Here is a 19,963-nt window from a genome sequence, read left to right on the forward strand (position 1 = left end):
TGGAAACTTGAGTTTAAATTTCTGTTCAGGGCTATTTGTAATGTTGAAGGTATTTTACAACCCTAAATTATGGCCGTAGCAAGCATGAACAAATTATGAGTTTTCTCTGCTCTAATTTCCCAGGTTGTTTTGTACCATCTCAGCTAATGTTTGCCTTTATCCAGAACATATGGACTCATTTCCAAACAAACAATAGACAATAGTTATTCTTTTTTCCCCTAAGAGTATGTGGGATTTATGTGGGCCTAGAAACATTTATGGCTAATTTTGAAATAGTATGCTAATTTCCCATATCATGAATTATGAATTAAAAAACTAAATACAGGTAATCCTCCACTTATGACCTCAATAGAGCCCAAAATTTCTGTTGCTAAGTGAAACATTTGTTAAGTGAATTTTGTCCCATTATATGGTCTTTCATATCACAATTGTTAAACGACTCACCGCAGTTGCTAAAACAGTAACTGTTACGTCAATCTGGCTTCCTCATTGATTTTGCTTGTCAAAAGGTCACAAAAGCTGATCACATGTCTCCTGGACACTGCAACTGTCATAAATATGAATCAGTTGCCAAGCGTTCAATTTTTGACCATGTGACCAGGGGATGCTGCAACAGTCATTAGTGTGAAAAACTGTCACAAGTAATTTTTCAGTGCCACTGTAACTTCAAACAGTCACTAAATGAACTGTTGTAAGTCGAGGATTATCTGTACTTAAAAAGAGAGAGGTTGCTGAGCTGGTACCATGTTGGATATGGAGACATGTAACCCTTGCTTGCCTGATGATCTTGATTCAGATACTGACCGTCACTGACCTATCTGACAGTATTGTAAGAGCTGTGGTGGCGCAGTGGTTAGAATGCAGTATTGCAGGCTAACTCTGCTCTCACAGTGCCAGGAGTTCGATTCCTTCAAACCTGACCAGCTCAAAGATTTCCATCCTTCCGAGGTTGGTAAAATGAAGACCCAGATGGTTGGGGGCAATATGCTAACTCTGTAAATCGCTTAGAGAGAGCTGTAAAGCACTGTGAAGCGGTATATAAATCTAAGTGCTATTGCTATTGTTGTAAAGGTTAAAGAAGGAAGTTGTGAAGGAAAGAGATGGTTTGCTCTTTTTTTTCTTACACATTTTTTTTTTTGAATATATGTTTTATTGGTGCATTTTTCCATTAAAAACATAAAAAAATTCCATGTCTATCTGAACAGCGTGTTGTCTGGGCATAATTAATTTTAAGTTTTTACCTTTGCTAGTGGTCTTTTTTATTCATACAATTTTGAGAATCAGAAACTCCTCTAGTCCTTTGTACCTGATCATACTTTTTATGATTATTTAGTTCCCCTCCACCCTTTTTAATAATGGGCTTGTTTTGGCTTTCGCTGAAAAAAAAATTTCTGGTAAGCTGAAAACGCAGTGGGATTTATTTCACATTATGAGATCCCTCTCAGTACCCAGTTAGCTGTTTTTTGATGCAGTGCTGGTTTTCAAGATTTTCCTCCCATCCCATTATATTTGACTAAGCGGCAGGAAGCCTCCCTCCCTTTCCCTTCCCCCCCCAGTATTAGATCAGAGAAAGGTTTGCAAGTTTAGTAGATGCAGCCCACATAACCTCTCATACGTTTTGTACTGTATTGCATCTTTCCCTGCTGTTGTCGCCAAAGGTTCATGTGCCTGATTTGTGGGCATAGAGAGGAGCACTGTTTCATGCCAAAAGGTGCTGGCTTTCAGGAGGAGTTTACTCCGTCTTAGAAGTTGAAGGAAGGTGCATTTGGCAATACGTGTAGGGTATTGTTTTCTGAATCGCTGGCCGTGTCAGACCGACACCGAATGCAAGAGAAAAGTATTGGCTTTGAGGTCAAGCATTGTTTGCATGTGTTGCAAATGGTTTCCCCGGGAAACAGCAGATCTGCCCTCCAAGCTTGCTGCAGCATCTTCCGAACAGCATCTTGTCTCTAGACACAACAGAGAGGTACCTTTTGATATTGGGGGGGAGGGGGGGCAACCAAAAACAATGTGGAGGGAAAATGCGGAGAAGAGAACATAACATCTGCGAGCGGACGTTTCCAGAGAATGAAGAAACATACATCGAGAGTGGCACCGTTAGAACCTTTCAGTCTTTCCACATTAAATTCACCTAGATCAGACGGTAAATGCAATTTTATTTTCCTCCTATGTTATCTTACCTAAAGAAAGGAATTAGCTGCCATTCGGTTCTCTCTCTCTCTCTCTCTCTCTCTCTCTCTCTCTCTCTCTCTCTCATTTTTCTTTTTGAGCCCATCTCTTCCTTTGAAAGATTGACTGAAGGCCTTTTGTAAAATGTTTGAAAATGTAACTAAGATGTATATTTTTTTAAAAAATATTGTGATTAAGAGCCCCCTAATGTCTGGCTTTTACGGCGTATAAAAAATTGTTTTATGGGGGAAAGAAAGAGGTTCAGCTGAGGGAGGAAAAGTTGGTTGCCTTTCATTGTTAGTTTGCGAAGTGCTAAACCAGCTCTCCCAGTCTGCCTGTGTCATCCAATAGTATTTCAGTATAAAATCTTTCCATTTTTCTCTGTTTGAAATGCTATATTGTGTCACGACAGTCTCTGAGGATTAGCTGCTTATTTGGAGGGGTTCGTAGTTTAAAATAGCTGGAATTTGAAGGGGGAAAAATCAGGACATCTTCCCTCAGCAAAATAGCAATCAATGACTTTAATGAGGTTCTAAATATGAAGGCAGGCAATTACTCAAGGAGGACGGGGGAATTTCATCCTTCAGGTACTTTCTGTATCACCTGTTTGCAGGTGTGTCTATTGGTTACGCATATTAGTCCTCTCACTGCTCTTTATACCACAGAGTTGCAGACTTCTCTGAAGGAGGAATGTCCTCCAATGCCAGCTAACAGAGATTTGAGCAATTTTGACAGCAAGAAAGGCAGTCAAATATCACTTAAAGCAGCGTTGGCAATTACTGACAATGGGTTCGTATTCATAGATGGGCTTTTGGTGTAGGATGAAGTTGGCATTGTTTTTGCTCAGGGATCCATTTCCCCCTTTAAAGTTGCTCCCCTATCCATGGCAAGGAAGTGTCCCTTGACTGTAATTGCTACAACAGTGAATACCAAAGGCAATTTTCTAGAGAGCCTAAATATAAGATGACATGGGGGATTTACATAAATGTAGTACAGAACTCATAATCCATAGGATTCCCTGGTGGTTGAATTAAAGTTAAAACTGATTTTCCCAGAGGATGTGAAGTAGGACTGAAAGCAAATAAATCAATGATATTTGGACCAGGGAGGTCTGTATTCAAATTTAGTGAGAGAAGCCTATGTAAACTTTTTTTAAAACACTTAACATTAAGGAAAGCAAAGAAAGTCTAGCATATAGGAAGGAACTTGAGCTAGTTCTTCATCATGATGAACACACACATGCATTGATTCTTATACATTTTATTTAGAATTATTTATCAAGCAGGAAACAAAGTTTTGCTAAAGTCCGGGAAGATAAATATATAAATTTTGAGTCATCAGCAAGATAATTGTTATAATAAAAACTGAAATTGTTCACCAGCATTGGTGCCACAGAGTGATTCAGAATACTTCCAGTTCAAACTAGAAACGGAGCCTGGTTTACAGCATTGATTTTTTTTTTTGTGTGTGTGACAATCACAACTCATAGCTAGTTAATTTGTATGGCAAGCAATGATTTGCTGGAAGCAAAGAGATAACTGAGTAATCTGTACTCAGTGTAACCTGTGAAGATGAAAAAAGGAAGCACAGTCCCAAGATTCTTCCAGAATAATAATTATTCTAGGGTTCCATGTTATGTCTGATTAAAACAAATGAACATCATATTTACACTAGATATGAAAGGTTCTGGGTTAGTTTTGGTCTTGATTTTTAAGATGGGTTTTGATTTTTAAAGTTCCTGATGGTTGTGATTTAATTTTTCCTTCTTATGTGGTTGCATTATTATATGGGGTCCTGCTTCATTTAAGGTCAGGACCACCTTAGTAAAATGCAGGCAGGGCCTTGCTTGCTGTTGTTCCAAGGGTTGTGATTTCTCAGGAGAGGCACAAGCCTGGTCAGGATTTAGAAGAAGAAATAACTTTAGCAGCTGAGTCTTTTGGACTGGTAAGGTTTGATAGCTTCCAAGTAAATTTTAAGACTTTTAAAGGATAAAATTGCATTTAATAAAAAATGATAAATTTTTTAAATAGAGTGGTCTTAAAGTTGTTAAATAAATTGGTCCTTATAGCATCTCTGCAATATAACCCAGATTTTATAATTTAAAGATTTTATGTAGAAATAAAAAATTAAAAAAAAATGAAGCACAAATTGTGTGCTGCAATGATCCTCAGTCTTTTCTCCATTTGAACTGTGCTGTTTATGTCTGACTCTGCTAATTTCTTGGTCTGATGGGCAAACTAGCAAGAATTAGCACAGTGATGCCAGCAATTGCTTGCTAGATCAGACTTAGCCTATACTCATTTAGCTGAGTGTACTGTTTCAAACAGTGGCCAGCCAGGCATCGGAGCAGGAGAAATAGAAATAAACTGAAATAAACACAGCTGCATATCTTCTTCAACTGCACCCATAACTCAAGGAGTTACTTGTCATAAAACAGAATAACAGAGTTGGAGAGGACCTTGGAGGTCTTCTATTCCAACCCCCTGCTCAAACAGGAGACCATCTAAACTGATTCATGATTATCCTGTTGGGGTGGATCCTAATAAATTTGTTAAAAAGATAAGTTGTACTGGAATCTGTGGCAATGTAGGGGACTACAATACAGTGTTTATGGACCAAGGAAACTTCTTTGTTGCTTTTGCCATCACAATCTCCAGGAACCACAAAATATGTTGCTATAAAAATAAGCATGATGGCCAATGGTTAATTCACAAAACAAAGGTCTTCCTTAAGAATGCAGCAGCCAGAAAGGAAGGATGGATGGGAAGGCAGAAATGTGTTGACAGAAATGGGAGCTTTTTGGTCAACAAGTCACCTTTAAATTAGGAAATGTGTTTTTACATCAGATAAATTTGAAATACCGTGCATTTTGATGAAAGTACAATAGAATCATAGGGTTGGAAATGGCTCTGGAGATTTCCTGGTCCACATCCCTGTCCAGGGTAGGCATTCTCTGACTATCCTGGACAAATGGCCAACCAACCTTTCTTTGAAAACCTCTAGTGACAGAGCCCCTGTATACTTTCAGAAGGTGGCTGTTCCTCTACTGAATAGTTCTCACAGTCAGGAAATTATTCCTTATTTTGAGTTTAGATCCCCCTTAGTAAAGCTTCTGTGTTTCTTTCCTACCCCTTAGCTTCTCTTCTGTAGGTTAAACAATCCCAGCTTTTAAAGCCATTCTTTACAGATTTTGAGGGATGCAGTGGCTCAGTGGCTAAGATGCTGAGTTTGTCGATTGAAAGGTCGGCAGTTCAGCGGTTCGAATCCCTAGTGCTGCGTAATGGGGTGAGCTCCCGTTACTTGTCCCAGCTTCTGCCAACCTAGCAGTTTGAAAGCACGTAAAAATGCAAGTAGAAAAATAGGGACCACCTTTGGTGGGAAGGTAACAGCATTCCGTGCGCCTTTGGCATTTAATCATCCTGGCCACATGACCACGGAGATGTCTTTGGACAGTGCTGGCTCTTCGGCTTTGAAACGGGGATGAGGACCGCCTCCTAGAGTCAGGAACGACTAGCACATATGTGTGAGGGGAACCTTTACCTTTACAAATTTTAACCTCCAAGCGCCTTATCATCTTTGTTGTTGCTCTTTGCATTCTTTCCAGTTCTTTAACATCCTTCTTGTGGACACAGTATTCCAGGTACACCTCAACCAAAACAGAACTATTACTTCCCATGACCTCAACATTAAACTTTTCTTGATGCAGCCTAAGGATTCAAAGGTTTTTTTTTTTTTTTTTTGGAACCTGTAGCACACTATTGGTTCAAGCTTAACTTGTGCTATACCAGGACAACCAACCATTCTCCTCAACATAGCTTTATTATGTTCTGCTTAGAACTCTGTGTGCTTGCCCTTTAGGAATTATTTTCCAAGTAATTCACTCAAACTTATAATTAGCTAGAGTAGGAAGTAGGATCTAGAAAAAGACCATTGAAAACTACTTCCATACTGTTTCCAAGAAAACTACATGAATTGTATGTTCATGAAGCAAGTGGCACTAAGTTTAGGTAAAAAAGACCTTTCCGTTCCCGTTTGTTGTGTGTGTGTGTGTGTGTGTATGTGTGCGAGTGGTGTATATATATTTGTTTTTCTTTCTTTTTCGTAGGTTTTATGTGTATGTCTCTTTAGCCAGGTTCTACCTACGTAAACCAAGATATTATGCAGCCCTAGTACAGTGAAATCACAATTCACTAGTTTCTGGGCTTTTTTTCTTTTTCTGGCAGCCAGCAGACCTTTTGCTGCCCATTCGGAGATTAAGATAGGCCGAAATAGATCTATCTTAGTCTCCCAATGGGCAGCAAAGGGTCTGCTGGCTGCCAGGAAAAGAAAAAAAGCCCATATACGTAGGTAGAACCTGGCTAAAGAGACATACATACATATATACATACATACATACATACATACATACATATATCCAAAAAAGCCAGGCTCAAAAATTCATCGGTAAACTGTGACAGGGCAAAGACATTTCTCTTTTACAGGTAGTCCTTGACTTACAACGGTCATTTAGTGACCATTCAAAGTTACAACGGCACTGAAAAAACTGACTATTTTTCACACTTACCACCATCGCAGCATCCCCATAGTCACATGATCAAAATTCAGATAATTGGCGAACTGGCATGTATTTATGAGGGTTGCAGTGTCCCGAGGTCAGGCAATTCTCTTTCGTGACCTTCTGACAAGCAATGTCAATGGGGAAGCCAAATTCACTTAATAGCCCTGTTACTAACTTAACAACTGCAGTGATTCACTTAACAACTGTGGCAAGAAAGGTCATAAAATGGAGCCAAACTCACTTAACAACTGTCTTGGTTAACAACAGAAATGTTGGGCTCAACTGCAGCCATAAATCGAGGATTATCTGTAGATACTCTGTGAAAGCTTCTCCTTCTAGTCCATAGATTGGCTGCCTCAATAGCTGAAATTTACACTATACTATGCCATCATGTAGTTTGCTTGTTTATGGTTTTCCGAGTTGCATGAAACCAATCTATTTTATGTTCTTCAGCAAAATGAGGTTGAGCAAATCAAGAGTTACACTGTATAGCAGAAACCCCAGAGAATTTCAAGATGAATGGCTTAAGCAGAGAGAACATAACCTAGGGTTTTTCATGCAGAAGCTCCCACATTCCAACTGTTTGTTAACAATCAAGTAGCAAATTGTTCGTATCCGTTTTCTATGCTCCTGAAGGATGACTGAAAAGTCAACTGCCTTTCTGGCCTTGATGACACTTTCATTGTCAGTACAAACTGCCAGGTGACTCCCAGACGGCTTGGAGTAATAGAGGGCATAGTATTAAGAAAAGTTAGAAAAATATGCTGAAATATGGTAGTTTACTTTGATGGTGAGGGCACATCCCTGCAATGGCTTGAGTTAGGGTAGTTGAAAGAGTTTTCCAGGGTTTTCCAATAGCTATGAGGAAATATTTATAAGCACTTGTTCTTCAAACATCAAGGAAGAAGGTTGCTAGAGAAATCAGAATCTCTAAAGTAACGACAGTCTCTTAAGAGCAGTCTGGAGGCTCTTTGCTGTTTTGGACATAGAAGACAAGGGGGGGAAAGGATTGACAGTGTTTGTCCTGGATTTGTGAACATCTAAGATTGTTCTGTATGTGAAAGGGGAAGAAATGAACTATTACACAGCTCAGGCAACTGATTCAGTGTCCGTTAATCTTGCATTTTCTCATCGCTTCCAATTCTTCCTGAGTTGAATTCCCACAAAGCACGTATCACTATCTTTGCAATTCTCAGTGTAAACGCAAACTGTCTCTTTTAATTATGTGAACATTCTTTACAGATCAACTTTAAATTTGCTTTACTTGCTTTTTTTTTTTATTTTATTAAGGAAAGTAAGAAAAACCCAAGTTTTCTTTAGAATCCACCTGGGTTGTCAGTTATGAATATATTTTGTTGCATCAGGAATTATGACGGGGAGGATTTGCAAATCAACTCTTACAGTGGCAAACAATGACACACGCAATGCTCATACAAAAGGACCATTTTCTGAGTAGTAACTATTTATTCCAAAGATAAAGTCCCGGGAAATGATTTGCTATCATGTCTTCATTTTCCAGTCTAGCCTACTGAATAGCCATCATCGTGTCTTGTGGTAATGAATTCCACAGGATAATTACGTGCTGTGTGGAGAAATGTTTCCTTATGTCTTTTCTAAATCTCCTTTTAATCAGCTTGGTAGGCTGTTATTTGTTAGTGTCCCATCTAGCCATGTCCAGTTCTGTGTAGCTTTTCAAGAACCATTTGTTTTTCTATCTTCTATTTAAATTCCACCCATCTTTTAGGATGCTCATGGTAGAAAACGTTGAGTTTCTCCTTTATTCTCACATCACATTAACTTCACACCAGTCCTGTAAAGTGCATTATTCAAAGCCAGTGGTAGATAAATTTTTATGCGTTGTGCTTTCCTTTTAATTTTTTTCAGCCTCCAGATACTGCAGAGGCTGTCGGTGAAACCAACATGTTCAACGTGGTTTTAAGTTTTATTTTTGGAAGTTTGGGACATTAACATAAAACAGTTATATGTATTATTCTGGAAGCTAAAGGGGATTTAAAAAAAAAACCTTACAATGTCAAAAGGCAAAAATCCCACCCTTTCTTTTCAAAAGAAAACTAGAACAAGGTTGTATTAAACCTCCCAAGCATTGCACTGCCACAAATGCTAACTTGCTACCAAATTGCTGAAATGCAATCCAGAGATGTTTGGGAGAATTGCAAAAATGAGGCTGGGGTTTTGCATGAGATCCAAGCGCAGCTAAGCTACATTAAGAAAATCTACATTACCTAAAAACTATAGTGTGAAGAGGAAGCAGCATTATTTTGGATTGCGGAGAGGTAGCTGTCTTGGTCTGTAGCAGGGAAAAACATAAAATATTTTCATAGTACCTCAACAGCCCAAAGATGTAAGTAGGTTATAAGTTTTTATAGTCCGGATTCCAGTTTTATCACAGGCATGACATCTTATGCCTTCAATTTAATCAGTAACTGAAAAATGGATGCTTTTGGTGTCATTTTGGTGGGGTTTTGCCTGGCAAGCATTTCCAATAATATTAGATGGAAAGAAGTATCTTTGGTTTTGCCATTCCCTTTTTAAAAATAAAAAGCTTTTGAATTAGAAAAGGAGATTACTCACTGGGTCTCTGTATGACTCTGCTTTCTCACTTTTTCTCCTTTTAGTCAGCCTTTACTAAGAATAGCTGTTTTTACCTTGTTTCTAAGTTAAGTAAGATTGAAAGATTTTCTCAGACTGGATATAGGAGAATTATTCAGAGGAGTAATTTTTGTTTTGCTTTACTGTAAGTTTAAGTTTAAAGTTTATTGTCATTGTATGTATATACGCAGTATACCCATACAACAAAATTCACATAACATCCAGAGACCAAGCCCAACACGCATGACAATCCCCAGGCACCCCCCCACCCACAAAAATCCCCCACCCCTAAACCACACAAGCATCCACACAACAGACCAAGTAATGCTGTCCAACAGCTCACTGATGGTGGCTCTTTAGTTCATTGTTGAGTGCAATTAAAGCTCTGGGATAAAAACTATTCAGAAGACATGTGGTCCGAGTTTTAATTGTTCTGTATCTTCTGCCGGAAGGCAACAGTCCAAAAAGATTGTAAGCAGGATGGGAAGAGTCTCTGAGAATGTTGTGCAACTTCCTCAAACAGCAAGATGCGAAGATGTCATCTAGGGCTGGTAGCTGGAGCCTGATGATATTCTGGGCAGTTTTAATAATTCTCTGTAGAGCTTTTATGTCCGCTGCAGAGCTGCTCCCATACCATGCAAGAATGATATATATGATATACTACAGATAGTCCTTGACTTATGACTACAATTGAGCCCAAATTTCTGTTGCTATTAACAACTAGATAGTTGTTAAGTGAGTTTTGCCACATTTTATGACCTTTCTGATTCACTTTCATAGTTGTTAAGTGAATTGCTGCCGTGGTTAAGTTAGTAACACAATTGTTAAATGAATCTGGCTTCCCCATTGACTTTGCTTGTCAGAAAGTCACCAAAGGTAATCCCATGACACCCCGGGGCACCGTAACCTTCATAAATATGAGCCAGTTGCCAAGTATCCAGATTTTGATCACATAACCACTGAGATCCTGCAAGAGTCGTAAGTGTGAAAATGGACATAAGTCAATTTTTAAGTGTATTATAGCTTCGAATGGTTGTAAGTCGAGGACTGCTTGTACTGTGGACTTCAAACAACGAGCAGGAATAATGTGAACAAGGGATTCATACTAGGAGATGAGAGGGGAAGGTTATGTTTTTAGCTATCAAAAGTCTGGATATAATTGGCATTGACACCCTTCAGTCTCAAGAGACTATGGTATCATGCTCTGGAAAGAGGTCCTAAAACAGCATCTAGTGCGACTAAAAAGGCCAATTCGAGAGTGGCAATCCCTTCCACACTGAGGGCAGATACATTCTGTCCCCTGCCCAGCCCCCAGATTTCACTGGTTCCGGGACTGCCTCTTTGCCTCAGCCTGCCGAACAAGTGTCTCTTCGAATTGGAGAAGGCCATGCTACATCTTTAGCCTCCAAGCTGAACAATCGGAGGTCAAGGTTTCCCAGTTGTTAATGTCCATTCCCAGGGCCTTTAGGTCCCTCTTGCAGATATCCTTATATCGCAGCTGTGGTCTCCCTCTGAGGCGCTTTCCCTGCACTAATTCTCCATACAGGAGATCTTTCAGAATCCGACCATCAGCCATTCTCACGACATGCCCCAGCCAGCGTAGACGTCACTGTTTCAATAGTGTATAGAAATTCCAGCACGTTCCAAGACTGCGCTATTTGGAACTTTGTCCTGCCAGGTGATGCCAAGAATTTGTCGGAGACAGCGCATATGAAAGGTGTTCAACTTTCTCTCCTGCCGTGCGTAGAGGATCCAAGACTCACTGCAGTACAAGAGTGTGCTCAGGACGCAGGCTCTATAGACCTGGATCTTTGTATGTTCCGTCAGCTTCTTATTAAGCCATACTCTCTTTGTAAGTCTGGAAAATGTTGTGGCCGCTTTACCAATACGTTTATAAACGGATATAACTAGCATTAGGGAATACAACTAGATTTTAGTCCAAATTCATCATTTGCATAAAAAAGTTAGAATTGACTGAATTAAGTGAAGTACAGGTGAAACTCGAAAAATTAGAATATCGTGCAAAAGTTCATTTATTTCAGTAATGCAACTTAAAAGGTGAAACTAATATATGAGATAGACTCATTACATGCAAAGCGAGATAGTTCAAGCCTTGATTTGTCATAATTTTGATGATTATGGCTTACAGCTCATGAAAACCCCAAATTCACAATCTCAGAAAATTAGAATATTGTGAAAAGGTTCAATATTCTAGGCTCAAAGTGTCCCACTCTAATCAGCTAATTAAGCCATAACACCTGCAAAGGGTTCCTGAGCCTTTAAATGGTCTCTCAGTCTGGCTCAGTAGGAATCACAATCATGGGAAAGACTGCTGACCTGACAGTTGTGCAGAAAACCATCATTGACACCCTCCATAAGGAGGGAAAGCCTCAAAAGGTAATTGCAAAAGAAGTTGGATGTTCCCAAAGCGCTGTATCAAAGCACATTAATAGAAAGTTATGTGGAAGGGAAAAGTGTGGAAGAAAAAGGTTTAGTTAGTTTAGTTTATTATATTTATATACCGCCCTTCTCCCGAAGGACTCAGGGCGGTGAACAGCCATGGTAAAAAACAATATACAGCAAAATTTAAAAACTTAATTAAAATAATTCAATCATTGGCCGAATTTAAAACACCGAACTAAAATCATTTTAAAACCACTATCAAAACCCAATTTAAAATCCTTTATCCTGTCAGACCAGCTTGCTGGAATAATAGGATCTTTAGAACATGACGAAAGGCACGGAGGTCGGGGATCCTTTGTATGTCCGGGGGCAGTTCATTCCATAGGGCCGGGGCCCCACAGAGAAGGCTCTCCCGCTGGGGATCGCCAGCCTACATTGTTTGGCCGACGGCACCCTGAGGAGGTCCTCTCTGTGGGAGCGTATTGGTCGCTGGGAGACAATCGGTGGCAGAATGCGGTCCTGTAGATAACCAGGTCCTAAGCCATGGAGCGCTTTAAAGGTGGTAACCAACACCTTGAAATGCACCCGGAAGACCACCGGGAGCCAGTGCAGCTCGCGCAAGAAAGGTGTTACATGGGAGCGACGAGTCGCCCCCATTATTACTCGTGCGGCTGCATTCTGGACCAGCTGGAGCCTCCGGGTGCTCCTCAAGGGGAGCCCCATGTAGAGAGCATTACAATAGTCCAGACAGGTGCACAAGCAGCAGGGATGACCGCAGCCTGGAGAGGATTGTCAGGAAAAGGCCATTCAAAAGTGTTGGGGACTTTCACAAGGAGTGGACTGAGGCTGGAGTCAGTGCCTCAAGAGCCACCATACAGACAGATCCTGGACATGGGCTTCAAATGTCGTATTCCTCTTGTCAAGCCGCTCCTGAACAACAAACAATGTCAGAAGCGTCTTACCTGGGCTAAAGACAAAAAGAACTGGTCTGTTGCTCAGTGGTCCAAAGTCCTCTTTTCTGATGAGAGTAACTTTTGCATCTCATTTGGAAACCAAGGACCCATAGTCTGGAGGAAGAATGGAGAGGCACACACTGCAAGATGCTTGAAGTCCAGTGTGAAGTTTTCACAGTCTGTGTTGATTTGGGGAGCCATGTCATTTGCTGGTGTTGGTCCACTGTGCTTCATTAAGTCCAGGGTCAACACAGCCATCTACCAGGAGATTTTGGAGCACTTCATGCTTCCTTCCACAGATGAGCTTTATGGGGATGCTGACTTCATTTTCCAGCAGGACTTGGCACCTGCCCACCCTGCCAAAAGTACCAAAACCTGGTTCAATGACCATGGGATTACTGTGCTTGATTGGCCAGCAAACTCGCCTGACCTGAACCCCATAGAGAATCTATGGGGCATTGCCAAGAGAAAGATGAGAGACATGAGACCGAACAATGCAGAAGAGCTGACAGCCGCTATTGAAGCATCCTGGTCTTCCATAACACCTCAGCAGTGCCACAGGCTGATAGCATCCATACCATGCCACATTGAGGCAGTAATTGATGCAAAAGGGGCCCAAACCAAGTACCGAGTACATATGCATGCTTATACTTTTCAGAGGTCCGATATTGTTCTATGTACAATCCTTGTTTTATTGATTTCATGTAATATTCTAATTTTCTGAGATTGTGAATATGGGGTTTTCATGAGCTGTAAGCCATAATCCTCAAAATTATGACAATCAAGGCTTGAACTATCTCGCTTTGCATGTAATGAGTCTGTCTCATATATTAGTTTCACCTTTTAAGTTGCATTACTGAAATAAATGAACTTTTGCATGATATTCTAATTTTTCGAGTTTCACCTGTACTTTACCTGGCAGGACTAGCTAAATCCCAGCAATATAATTGTAACATTTGCAAATGTCAAATATATGACTAGTATATACTATTTACTACTGTGCTCTCTATTGGTTCTATAACATCATGCCTTGGAACATGACAAACCTTTCTATAGAATGAGGCTTTCAATTTCAGTACAAAGTGATTCTGATGGTCGTATCCAAATGAACTAATCATTCATTTCAGCTACAGCCTCAAAACATATTTGTTAAATTGAGAAAATGTAAGCTACTTTCTTAAAATACGGAGACCTTTCAGGTTATCCTGTAACAATTCTCTAAGATATTCCATTTTTCAAGAGAAGAAAACAATCTGGTCATTTTCAGAGTGTAATCACAGAAGACTTCTATGAGATGTTTTACAATGTGGAACCGGGAAATGCTATCTTCAAGATTGCCATCATCAGGAAACTGAGATTTAGTTAAAGACTCACGGAATGCTGGCTCACAGTATTTCATTAATTTAATTGATGATCATGATGATGATCAAAGCCAGTGTGGTTTTGAGATATCGGCCTAGACATTTAAAAAAATTATCAATTGTTAGCACATTAAAGATGTTACAGCTGAAACCCTAACTTCTACCATGGAATCCCTGCTCCTAACCCTAAATGCAGGGGTGCTATTCAGCAGGTTCTGACAGGTTCTGGAGAACTGAAATTTTAAGTAGTTTGGAGAACTGGCAAATACCACCTCTGGCTGGCCCCAGAATGGGGTGGGAATGGAGATTTTCAATATCCTTCCCCCAGGAGTGGGGAGGGAATGGGGATTTTGCAGTATCCTTCCCTGGAGTGCGGTGGGAATGGGGATTTTGCAGTATCCTTCCCCTGCCACGCCCACCAAGCCACACCATGCCCACCAAGCCATGCCCACAGAACCGGTAGTAAAAAAACTTGAATTACACCACTGCCTAAATGTGTGTGCCTCCACAATTGCTCACATATTGCAAAAAAACATTCTGCACGTCTTGTGTTCCAAGGCTGATTCCTGCTAATATCTATGGAGATTCTCAATCATCCAGCCCATGGTTGTCCCAGACATGCCTTTTCAAGAGGCAATTGGACTTCCTTCCATTCCACACCATCCGGTCAGAGCTGAAAAAGCTTCTTGGATGAGAAGCAAAACATCTTCAAAGAAAAACAAGAAAGTCCAGTTGCCTCTTGAAAAAACACTTTTGGGATTCCTGATACTGGTAGATCTCAACTTACAACAGTTCATTTAGGGACCATTCGCAAGTTACAACAGCACTGAAAAAAATGTCTTACGACCGTTTATCACATTTATGACTGTTGTAGCATCCCGATGGTCATGTGAGCAAACTTGGATGCTTGGCAGCTGGCTCATGTTTATGATGGTTACAGTGTCCCACAGTCATGTGATCACTTTTTGAGACCTGGCAAGCCAGGAATGAGGAAAGGAGGAAACCAGATTCACTTTACAACCGTGTTACCAAGTTAACAACTGCAGTGATTCATTTAACAACGGTGGCGAGAAAGTTTGTAAAATAAGGGAAATTTCACTTATTTTCACTTTCACTGTCTCACTTAGCAAGAGAAATTTTGGGCTCAATTGTGGTCGTAAGTACCTGAAATTTTATTGGGAGGCTACTTATGAACTTGGAGTAACTGCAGCAGTGGTGAAATGTAAAATTTGTTACTACCGGTTCTTGGTGGGGGGGGTAGTAATATGACTGAGTGGGCGTGGCTGACTTTTTTTTTTTAACTTTTAAAACCATTTTTTCTACAAAAATGCTTTTAAAGCCTCTGACGATCCCAGCTGACTTGCCTGATCGGCAGAGGCTTTTTTTCCTTTTAAAAACATTTTTTCTATAATCTCTTTGGCTGAAGAGATTGTAGAAAAAATGCTTTTAAAAGCCTCTGATGATCCCAGCTGAACCGTGCGATCATCAGAGGCTTTTTTTTCTTTTAAAAGCATTCTTTTGGCCAAAGAAGTTGTAGAAAAAATGCTTTTAAAAATAAAAAAAAGCTTCTGATGATTGCATGGCTCAGCTGGGCAATGGGGGAGGGCACAGATTTTTGCTACTGGTTCTCCGAACCACCCGCCTCCATCGCTTCCGGATTAGGTGATCCGGTCCGAACCAGGAGCATTTCATCCCTGAACTGCAGCTATAAATACATCAGAGAAACCTCACCTGACCATCCCCTTGGAGTCTAAACTGCCCCAGTGGAAAGAAATCAAGTTGGTTAGGATGATATACTTCTTTACCAGCTGTGCATGGGCAACACTCTGTAACGCATGGACCGTCATGTATATAATAATTGTGTGCATTTGTGGGAATGCTCCTCTAATTTGTTGTTTTCTACAGAAACAAATAACACTATTGCATCTGAGAACCCTTTTCTAATTCTTCCATTAATTTAATCATTTAGCTGCACTTATAAATAAGAGAAAAAAAATAATTTTTGGCTTTCCATTGCTACAAAATGCATTTTCTTTCATCCAGGCAGCAAGCAATATTATTTTCAGTTGCATGTATCTTTTAATGCTTCAGGATGTTTCGATAGAACAAAATGTGAGTCAGTTGCCCATCTTTTGCTTCTAGGAAGTTTACCCACCAAACTGATGCAAACTCTTTCTTCTCAGGTGCCTCCCGATCCTCTGTCATCCGATGCAAGCCGGGAGCCAACTGCCCCAGCACGCAGACTGGCCTCCGCAGGCAGCATTCCCCTTTATCCGCTGCTGAAGAGTCTGCTGCTCCCATTCTAGAGCTACAGAGTCGAAGTCCCTCTGGGTTTTGCCGGCACGGCAGAGGAGAGAGGAAGGACAGATCAGGTAGGCTTACAATAGACTTGAGTAAAAATGAAAATGAAATTTAATGGGGAGAAAAGCAAGGTTGTACATTTAAGCAAAAACAAAGCAACAACCAAAGGTACAAGTACAGATTAGGTGAAACGTGGCTCAAAAACAGTAACCGTGAGAGGGACATTGGAGTCCTAGTAGACAATCACTTAAATATGAGCCAGCAGTGGGTGTCAGCAGCCAAATAAGCTAATACAAACGTTTGCATAAACAGAGGCATAGAATCAAAACCACGTGAAGTATTAGTATCGATTTATAAATCCTTAGTAAGACCACACCTGGAATACTGCATCCAGTTTTGGTCACTACATTACAAAAAAGAGTTTGAGACTTTGGAAAAAATAGAGAGAAGAGCAACTAAGATGATTAAAGGCCTGGAGACTAAAACATATGGAGAATGGTGGCAGGAATTGAGTATGGCTAGTCTAGAGAAAACAGGGACTAGAGCCATGATGGCGAACCTATGGCATGCGTGCTGGAAGTGGCACGCAGAGCCATCTCTCCAGGCATGCCAGCCATTGCCCATTGTTCTTCTGGGTTCCAGCGTGCTAGCCAGCTGGTTTTCGTGTATGCGGGAGTGCTGGAAACCAGAAGAGCAGCTCCCTGGCGCACATGCGCACGCCGGGAAGCTGAGCTTCCGGTTTCTGTCACGCACATGCGCGCCGGCCAGCTGGTCTCCATGCACGCATGCATGCCAGAAACCGGAAGACCAGGTGATTGGCACACATGCGTATACCGGAAACTGGAAGCTTAGCTTCCTGATGCGCGCATGCGTGCAGGGGAACTGCTCTTCTGGTTTCCGGTGCTCCGATGCATGCACACTGGGAAGCTGCTTTTCCAGTTTCCAGTGCTCCCCTGTGCGTGAAGACCAGCTGGCCGTCCAGCTGGTCTTTGGGGGTTCTGGCGTTCTGGCATGCACACGCACATGCACATGTTCCAGTTTTGGCACTTGGTGCCGAAAAGGTTTGCCATCACTGGTATAGGACTTCCTGCCTGAGAAGTGGGTTGGACTAGAAAACCTCCAAGGTCAGTTTATTCCATTCCATTCCATTCCACTCCACTCCACTCCACTCCACCCTACCCTACCCTACCCTACTTTACTCTATTCTTTACCTCCAGACTAACCTTAACTTGATCCTACCATCAGAACACTAATTTTATCTATCTTGGTCATGATGAGAAGAGGAAGAATAGGATGGAGGAAAAGGCTTTTCTTTGATCCTGATGAAAGATCAGTCTTAAATCACCAGGAATCTGTATGACAGAGAAAGAAAGATTTTTTTTCCTCAAATACAGCTTTCCCCGTTGTTGACTTTGGCTTAAAAAACAAAATAATCAGAGAGAAAGCTGTAGAAATGTGATTTTTTTCCCCCTTTGCCTTGTGACTCTCTTATCTCACGATTCCTCTTTTGCTAATCTCTGAATTTATTTTGGCTGGCTAAGAGCAGCCACCAAAAACAAAAAAAAAAAAAGCAAATGTATTATTTTTTTCCCCTGACTTTCAATTTATAGAAGTAAAAAATCTGATGAGGGTGATTTACAAAATGCTGCAATGAAAGTATTAAGATAAATACAGTTATATTATTATCCAAATGATATAGATTAAAATATCAATTTATTTCAATTATTAATACACCATGCAGATTGAAAACCTACTCAGTGGACAGTCAGAATTATCAGTGTAATTGTTGCAAGGTCTGGATAAGAATATATTATTGTGAAATGGGCATTGTTATGAGGACATTGTAGAAAGGTATTGTTATTGTAATTTGGATATAATGTAGTAGCCATTGTGTTATCTATCTAGACCAGGAGTGTCAAACGCGATTTCATTGTGGGCTGCATCAGGGTTGTGTTTGACCTTGGGGCGGGTGGGGTTAGGGCCAGTAGTGGGATTCAATTTAGTTTGCTACTGGTTTGCTCGTGTGCGTGCACGCATGAGTGCGCATATGCAATGCTTCTGTGCATGCGCAGAAGCATCCAGGCGGGTGGGTGGAGTCTCCCACCGCCGCCGCTACCAGTTTGCCCAATCCGGAGCGAACTGGTAGCAACCCACCACTGGTTAGGGCATGGCCATAATTGGAATGGCCAGCTCAACATTACTCATGCTGGGGCCGTCTGTGATGGCCCAAGCACTCTGCCAGCAAAAACAGAGTTCAGGAGAGCTGCACACGGCTCCATTTTCCCTGACAGAGGCACCATGGGCTGGTCCTTCACTATTCCCAGGGCAGCCCTGCAGGCCAGATCTAAACACCCTGTGGGCTGCATCCAGTCTGTGAGCCTTGAGTTTGACACCCCTGATCTAGATACTAGGATTTGAAAACGATTTGATGAAACATAATCAATTAATAATCAATGTTATTTATTGAACATCTGCCAGTGCTGGAATGCTTAGTAGGATAGTTGCATGTAGAAATGTCTAGAATAATACGCTGCTTCCTACAAATTGACAAAAAACATTGTTTTGTTTGTTTATTTAATTTATAAGCTGCCCAAAGCAACTCTTGAATGTGTTCCCCACATGCTGCCCCTTCTATATGTGCATTTGTGTGATATCACATACAAAAGGGGCGGAGCTCTTTTTTTGTGGCCCGTCAGCGGCCTGTGCAGTTAGTAGCTGATTCCAACAGCGAGGAGGCTGGTGTGGTGCTGCGCCAGCAGCCTGTGCAGTTGGCACTCGAGTTGGACAATGAGGAGGCTGAAGAAGATGTGGTGCCAGAGGTGGGGATTCAGCCAGAGCCTTCAGAACCTCCAGAAGCTCCCATAAATGAAGAGGAAGAAGAGGAGGAGCCTCTTCTCGATGCATGAAGTGCAGAACTGCAAAAAGTCAGGAGTGACTCCTCAGGAGGAGGCCTCCTCGAGAGTAAGGCTTGGGGCTAATTGGCCCTAGCCTATTTAAGGAAGGACGATGACTGATGCAATTTGCAGGAAACAGCTTCGTTCAAATTCCTTCATATCTAGATCCCAGAAAATGTTGGATTTGGCTCTTGTTTCTCTCTTATCAGTTTTCCTGCAAATTGCTTCTGGGCATTCTGCCAACCACAGTAAGATTATGGTTATCTGAAATACTGTGCCTCAGAACTGAGTTATTATTCTTTGAATTCTTGTCGGCTGTTAATGAAGTTAAATTAACAGCCCTTGTTCAGAAAAGACTGATTTATTGTACTTGTGTTCGAACAACTAAGCTCATTACTAGTCTTTAATTAGTAAATTAAGGTTTGTACGGGCTTTGTGTGTGCTGCGTTCTTTGGGGTCCATAGCTGGGGCAGAACATCTCTCCACCTCCGGTTGCATCCTCTATCGTTTGGGGGTGGGGAGGCAAATGATATTTTGCATTCAGATTTATATTTTGTAAAAAAAACCAGAAAAAAAACCAAGTTGCTTTCCTTTCCAGTAACAGAGGGTTGCATACTGACAATTACTGTTTTCTCTTATGGGCATTGAGGATCTCAGATAGATGGACAGTGGATTTCCACAACACTTCTACTAGATTGTTTTTCAGCAGACCTC

The 19,963-nt window shown here is 41.1% G+C and overlaps 1 protein-coding gene across 2 annotated transcripts in view; it reads left to right on the forward strand.

Annotated features, from left to right (window-relative positions):
• Positions 1-19,963, forward strand: part of SLC35F4 (solute carrier family 35 member F4) — a 161,356-nt gene that overhangs the window by 120,409 nt on the left and 20,984 nt on the right. Inside the window, exons 1-2 of one of the 2 annotated variants that reach the window (XM_034433442.3) lie at positions 2,030-2,143; positions 16,238-16,426. In XM_034433442.3, coding sequence (XP_034289333.1) covers positions 2,068-2,143; positions 16,238-16,426 — 265 coding nt within the window. In that variant the 5' untranslated portion in view covers positions 2,030-2,067. Of the gene's footprint in view, positions 1-2,029; positions 2,144-16,237; positions 16,427-19,963 lie in introns of those variants that run through there. The other variant, XM_034433441.3, reaches the window with a different exon arrangement.

This window comes from Pantherophis guttatus, chromosome 1 (genome assembly GCF_059756535.1).
Source record: "Pantherophis guttatus breed Tessera chromosome 1, ASM5975653v1, whole genome shotgun sequence".
Classification (NCBI taxonomy): Eukaryota; Metazoa; Chordata; class Lepidosauria; order Squamata; family Colubridae; genus Pantherophis; species Pantherophis guttatus.